Source organism: Electrophorus electricus, chromosome 11 (assembly GCF_041902795.1).
Source record: "Electrophorus electricus isolate QZ-2024a chromosome 11, ASM4190279v1, whole genome shotgun sequence".
Classification (NCBI taxonomy): domain Eukaryota; kingdom Metazoa; phylum Chordata; class Actinopteri; order Gymnotiformes; family Gymnotidae; genus Electrophorus; species Electrophorus electricus.
In genome coordinates this window covers 29,282,501-29,290,000 of record NC_137507.1, presented here as the reverse complement: position 1 = coordinate 29,290,000, position 7,500 = coordinate 29,282,501, and the positions used below count along the sequence as shown (strand labels likewise).

The 7,500-nt window shown below is 43.2% G+C and overlaps 1 protein-coding gene across 1 annotated transcript in view; it reads right to left on the bottom strand.

The window, feature by feature from the left end:
* Positions 1-7,500, bottom strand: part of kcnab1b (potassium voltage-gated channel subfamily A regulatory beta subunit 1b) — a 44,250-nt gene that overhangs the window by 18,648 nt on the left and 18,102 nt on the right. The window contains exons 2-5 of the mRNA XM_081723690.1: positions 5,790-5,833; positions 3,470-3,507; positions 1,736-1,815; positions 314-358 (exon numbers count right to left, since the gene is read on the bottom strand). Coding sequence (XP_081579816.1) covers positions 314-358; positions 1,736-1,815; positions 3,470-3,507; positions 5,790-5,833 — 207 coding nt within the window. The remainder of the gene's footprint in view (positions 1-313; positions 359-1,735; positions 1,816-3,469; positions 3,508-5,789; positions 5,834-7,500) is intronic.

The window sequence follows — 7,500 nt, the reverse complement described above, 5'->3', positions numbered from 1 at the left end:
CTCTGTCTCTGTGTCTCTCTCTGTCTCTGTCTCTGTGTTTCTCTCTGTCTCTGTGTCTCTCTCTGTCTCTGTCTCTGTGTTTGTCTCTGTCTCTGTGTCTCTCTGTCTCTGTCTCTGTGTTTCTCTCTGTCTCTGTGTCTCTCTCTGTCTCTGTGTCTCTCTGTCTCCGTGTCTCTGTCTCCGTGTCTCTGTCCTTCGGTGTGTCTGTCTCTGTGTCTCTATGTCTCTGTGTTTCTGTCTCTCTTTGTCTCTGTCTGTGTCTCTCTGTCTCTGTATCTCTCTCAGTCTCTGTGTCTCTCAGATGGTTTCTTACCTCCAACATTTTTTCTTGATGATATTTCCCAGGATTATCTCAGCTCTGTGAGGATAACAGCAGTTAAAACCAGTATTAATACATGACAGTGTGTGTGTGTGTGTGTGTGTGTGTGTGTGTGTGCATGTGTGTGTGTGACCATATGTATGTCTGAGCAAGTGGTCCTACTCCAAGAGACATGAACTCTGGGAACTCCTTAGCAAAGTGTGTCCGTACCTCTACTGTCAGAGGCTAGACAACCCTGGATGTGTTGGTTTGCTAAGCATCATAGTACAGTGTAAGCCTCACACTGAAGCAGAGGTCTTGCTGTCAGGACATAGTGCCTGTCTAATTAGATTTAGTGCGTCTCTAAGATGTAGGTGCGTTTCTGTGTCAGTCTGCTGTGCTCACGCCTCCCAGCCTCCGTGATTCCTCTCCACGGTGGATGAGGTTCATGAAGAGTTCGTGGTGCTTGGAGTTCCAGCTGCTGCACATTTATGTTGTATCGCAGCACAATTTCCAAATTACTGAGATGGTGCAGAGGTATGCATGAAAACCGGCCTGCAGTTAAGGTCACTTCCGACTGTTACTACTGCTTTAAAAAATGGATCTGTATAAAACCCATTCTTCACAAGATCATGATGTCTGTTTCTACCAATCAAGGCCAAACAGGAAAGAAGGTTTTCAGAACCTGAGTTCCTGGCCTGTGTGAGTGGCACATTATGACAGGACAAAACTCTCTGTTCTTCCAGACAGAGTTTTGACTCGCCTGGGTTCTATTTGCATTCAAGTCAACCTTATTTGCATATAACATTTTACAGCAGATCCTGGACCTACTGACCCTTATTGAGGAAGCCGAAGGAAAGTTCTGCCTGAGTCAGAAAGCCTGAAGGAAGCTCCTCAGAAGAGGAAATCCATCCTCCTCTCACTGCCATTGTGGATAGTGAGAGCTTAAGATCATACAAGAGTCACAGTCCTACAAGAGTCACAGTCCTACAAGAGTCACAGTCCTACACAAATCACAGTCCTACACAAGTCACAGTTCTACATGAGTCACAGTCCTACAAGAGTCACAGTCCTACACAAATCACAGTCCTACAAGAGTCACAGTTCTACATGAGTCACAGTCCTACACAAATCACAGTCCTACACGAGTCACAGTTCTACATGAGTCACAGTTCTACACGAGTCACAGTCCTACAAGAGTCACAGTCCTACAAGAGTCACAGTCCTACACAAATCACAGTCCTACAAGAGTCACAGTCCTACATAAATCACAGTCCTACACAAGTCACAGTCCTACATGAGTCACAGTCCTACAGAGGATATGCAAATGATCAACTGCTCATCACTTCACCAGCCAATGCCCTGTTCAGATCCAGAATGAGATAAAAGCATTAATGAGGCACTGTTACACCAAATCAGAGATGAAAGAACACTCACCTCCCTGCCGCGTAGACCTCTGCTGTGTCAAAGAGGTTGACCCCATTCTCATAGGCTATAGTCATGAGCTGCTCTGCTACCTGCACACACACATACACACACACACACGCACACACACACGCACACGCACACGCACACACGCACACAGCACATCATCTCAGGTGAGTAATACATTCAGATCTACTGATATTAATAACATTAATTCCCTTCACATAGGGACCTATTCAAATTGAATAGAATCACTTCATTAACCAAACACATTAACCATTGCCCAGAAATTGATCTTAGGACAATGAGTCACTGGACAGTTAAAATGATTCTGCTGAGTTCAGCTCAGTCCAGTTCAGCTGCAGGTCAGGTGTGCACTGCACCCAAAGCTGTGGGCTCATCTCATTCTCTGCTCTGCTCCTCTGTAGCGGGAAACTGAGTCTGGTACAGGGAGGATGAACTGTGTCTGAGGTCTTCACTACGGTCTGCCCAGCGCTGTCCACCATAACAGACGTCTAACTAATACCAGTGATGTTCTCTCTCACTGTGTCTCTGTGCCGCTGTCTCGCTCACATCTGCCCAGTGCTGTCCACCATAACGGACGTCTAACTAATACCAGTGGTGTTCTCTCTCACTGTGTCTCTGTGCCGCTGTCTCGCTCACGCCTGCCCAGTGCTGTGCACCATAACGAGCGATCTAACTATTCCTCAGTGTTCTCTCTCACTGTGTCTCTGTGCCGCTGTCTCGCGCCCGCCTGCCCAGTGCTGTGCACCATAACAAAGGCAATCAACTAAATACCAGTGGTGTTCTCTCTCACTGTGTGTCTGTGCAGCTGTCTGGCCTCACGCCTGCTTTAAGTGCTGTTTTTGCAACAGGCGTCTCAGCTAGCTGCCGTGATGTTCTCTCTCACTGTGTCTCTGTGCCGCTGTCTCGCTCACGCCTGCCCAGTGCTGTCCACCATAACGGACGTCTAACTAATACCAGTGATGTTCTCTCTCACTGTGTCTCTGTGCCGCTGTCTCGCTCACGCCTGCCCAGTGCTGTGCACCATAACAGACGTCTAACTAATACCAGTGGTGTTCACTCTTACTGTGGTGTTCTAACTCTTAATACATACTGCTGGGACAAATGACATGTATGTTTGAAATTAGCTCAGGACAAACAATTGCTCCATCTGACCATTCTCTCTGCTAACTCTTTCTCTCTCTCTTTTCTTCCACTTTCTGATGTAATTGTACCCTGTCACTCAGAATGGGGCAGTGTGGTGGTATATGTGTTTTGACCCCACAGCCAAACATGGATGGTTTCACATTTCTGGATGTTATTAACTCTGACAAGGTCTAACATTGTGGATGGGGTTGGGAGGGTGGCGCATGATGAGGGACTCTTCTTCCCATGCCTGACCCGCCCCAGGGGTGACCCAGGGTAAAACTGTTGTTGCTACTTCCCACCAGAGTTCTTTCGTGACGGATGACTGGCTAATGATGTTGTCCACATGCTCCAGTGAATGTCAGAAGCAGGGAAAAAACCCACGCAGAATTCAGCTATTGTTAGTAAGAGAGAAGCAGAGCATGAATCACGCGCTCTTACTACTGAGCTGTGCACTGGCGTCCATCCCTGACTGGCTGAGGGAGCAGTTTACTGACGAGAAGAAATGAAAATACGTGTTTAATGCGTTTCTTGGGCAGGGGGTGCACTGGAGTCACTGACGAGGCAGTGGACTAAATAAAGCCTAAATATTCTCACCTCATCAGAAATTTGACCCCCAAATGTCACCCATGTTCCTGGCAGAGAGAGAGAGAGAAATAGTTCAACCTTGACAGACAGAAGAATAAACAATTAAAAACATTTACAATTAAAACATTGTTAACAGACAAATGAGAATAGAAACATGATATGTTGGACTCATTCTTTGGGAGGCCCACTCTCCTAAATCCTTTTTTACTTACAGAGATTCTTCAAACTAATGTATCTTTATATCAACTAATATTGTTGGGGCCCATAACAAGTTATCATAAGCATTCATTCATTTTTTGACATTTTTGGCCTTTTGGGTGAGGAATTAATTTACTGTTTGAGTCATTTATTTTGTGCAAAGATTCAGTCCAAAACCTTTGGTATCATTCTATTCTGTGTAACTCATGGTTTGTTTACAGTATATCATTTGGCAGTAAACTCAGAGAGAGTGCTTTTGAATTCATCTAGAATGGTATATTTGGCTTGAATACACATAGTGCAGCCTGAAAAGGAGATTTGTTTTAATGTCTGCAAAAACTCTTCTCCCAAAAGACCTCTGTTTTGAGTCAGACATTGCCTGAGGACTACAGCACCCATGATTCACAGCTGCCTGTGGCCCTGGGCAAATCTCCATCATCTGAAATGTTGTCACAGCCTGTAAACCTCTGCATCACTGGAATAGCCTCACTCGTACTTTCCAGGTCATTCTGCTTTTAGACTTTTATATTTGTTTTATTAGTGTTTTATATTAGTGTTTTATATTAGTGCACGCCACTGTCCCCAACACCACTGCACGATGCTAACGCCAGCACTGTTAGTGCTAACAATTTACAATTATCAACACATTGCCACTAGCGTTAAAAATGAAAAGCAATGTTGAATAATGTGAGCCAAATTAATACTTCTTGCGGAAGGAAAACTTCCCAGTGTAATTTCCATTGTAGCTAAGGACACAGTGACTCAGCATGACATCCACACTCAGAACCATTAACGACTGTGCTCATATTCCCGACATAAAGATAAAAAATACTTAGTAAACTTCGGAAAAGCTCGAAAGCAGCACGTGAAAGCTTCAAAACACAACAGCCAGGCAGACGATCGTGATTGACTCCAGCAGTTCTCAACCATTCTTCCCAGAAAGCCTGGCACTATGGGTTTAAATCTCTGCACTGCATGCTGGGTAATTGTTTATGTGTTGATGGCTCTGGTTCATTCCTTGGGTTTTATGAGTTAAACCAGACTGGGAAAACATGTCCCCTCATCTCCGCCCTGCTGTATTTTAGCGCTGAAAGCTAATTACTGCACAGCATTTTGGGCCTATCATGGATTATAAATTAAACATAAATACGATAGAATTAATACTAATATGATATGAGGCATATTCATTTGAGAAGGATTAGCTGAATAAATGCCTGCTCAGTCAGTAAATTATGAAATAAACAAAACAGAATTAAATCTGTAGATTGAGCATCAACTTAGTGGAACGTGCAAAAAAGACCCCAGTCAAACCCTCGCTGTCTGAAATAACTGGATGCTGAAATGTTGATTTATTTATTTATTCCTCTCTGGTTTATGGATATAAACTGGCTCATTTTTCACTAATAAATCTCATGATTAATACAACAATTCACAAAAAGATGGTAAGGGAGAAACTGACAAAGAACTAGAGAGAGAGAAATAAACAGAAAGATAAAAACAGAGAGAAGCAGTGAGACAGTAACAGAGATGGAGAGAGAGAGACAGAGAGAGAAACAGAGAGAGAGAGAGACAGAGTGAGAGAGAGAGAGAGAGAGAGACAGAGTGAGAGAGACAGAGAGAGAGAGAGACAGAGCGAGAGAGACAGATAGAAAAACAGTGAAAGACAGAGACATAGAGAGAGACAGAGTGAGAGACAGAGAGAGAGAGTGAGAGAGAGTGAGAGACAGCATGTGAGAAACAGAGTGAGAGACAAAAAGAGAGACAGACTGAGAGAGAGAGAAAGAGAGAGAGAGACAGAGACATACCAAGTGAAACCCTGTTTTAAAACTAGGAGCTTAAGCTCATAGTCAGACCCCTTATGATGCTGCTATGATGATGTTACAGTGATGTCATGATGATGTTATGATGATGGCATAATATTATGATGTAATGGTGATGTTATGATTACATCGTGATGATATGATGATGGTATGATATGATGTCATGATGTTGTGATGTTATGATTACACCATGATGATGTGATGAAGATGTCATGATGTTATGATGCCATTATGGTGCTGTTATGACGTTCTGATGTTATGAAAATGTCATGATGATGTTATGATGATGGCTTGATGATGTCATTACTCACCAAGTCCCAAACATGATACTCGCAATCCTGACTTCCCCAGATTTCTGCAAAACCAGACAGAAAAAAAGTGTGTTACAGGTGATGACACTGGCCATGGTGACAGGATCTCTCCACCTGCTTACTACAGAGGCCAGCACAGCCTCCAGCTATAAGCAGCGGAGACCACTACAGCGGAGACCAGTACAGCGGAGCCCAGTATAGCGGAGACCACTACAGCGGAGACCATTACAGCGGAGACCAGTACAGCGGAGCCCAGTACAGCGGAGACCACTACAGTGGAGACTACTACAGCGGAGCCCAGTACAGCGGAGCCCAGTATAGCGGAGACCACTACAGTGGAGCCCAGTACAGCGGAGCCCACTACAGTGGAGACCAGTACAGCGGAGCCCAGTACAGTGGAGACCACTACAGCGGAGCCCAGTACAGCGGAACCCACTACAGCGGAGACCAGTACAGCGGAGACCAGTACAGTGGAGACCAGTACAGCTGGGCTCAGTACTGATTGGACTGGTTGGTGGTAATCACTCCCACTGATGATACAGAAGATGAACTTTTGGACACGGGCTTTACCCCCCCAGCCAAGTCAAGGCCACATTTACTGTCTTGGCTTTATTGGCATGACTGTACAAAATACAATATTGCCAAGCACTGAAATTGTTTACAATTTTAAGTTCACAACCACAACCACAACAACAACAACAACAACAACAATATCATTATCATTAGAGCAAACGCACTACCACTTCCACCAATAATAGTAATAGTAAGAAAGACCCCATAATATCAGATACCTGTTTTAATGTAACTTGATCAAGTTAATAAGTCATTAACAAGACATTGTAACTACCTCTCTCTCTCTCTCTCACCCTTTCTCTCCTCCCTCTCTCACCACTCCAAAACCAGTGACAGTTCACTGCATGAAATTATCCCATTAACTACCTCAAGTACCCCTAAACTACCCTTCGCCCGACATACCGTAACGGAGACTGTATATAAATAAAACACATAAAGTAATGGCAGAACCCTGTTCCACGGCCAGTGATGTGACCTCGAATGCACTCACACACATTGCCACTCTGAGCTCTAGTCCCTGCGGGGAGCTGAAGCAGAGCGTCTCGCCACAAGGTGGCACCAGTGAGTAACTACCCCAACTCCATGGGCAGCCCTGCTGTTGACCAGAACTGCTGCAGTAAGCAGCCGCGTTTGGCTTTCGTGTTAGTTTTTGTTGAATTATGGAACTTTACACTTTTCAATAAAAGCAGAAAATTATGTTATGGAACGTGATAATAGATTTGTGATAATATATATGTGATAGTAGATATGTGATAATATATAAGTCATAATAGATATGTGATAATAGATATATGGTAATATATGTGATAATAGATAAGTGATAATAGATAAGTGGTAATATATGTGATAATTGATAAGTGATAATAGATATGTGATAATTGATAAGTGATAATAGATAAGTGATAATAGATAAGTGATCATAGATAAATGATAATAGATAAGTGATCATAGATAAGTGATAATAGATATGTGATAATAGATGAGTGATCATATATAAGTGATAATAGATAAGTGATAATAGATAAGTGATCATAGATAAGCGATAATAGATAAGTGATAATAGATAAGTGATAATAGATATGTGATAATAGATGTGATAATTGATAAGTGATAATAGATATGTGATAATTGATAAGTG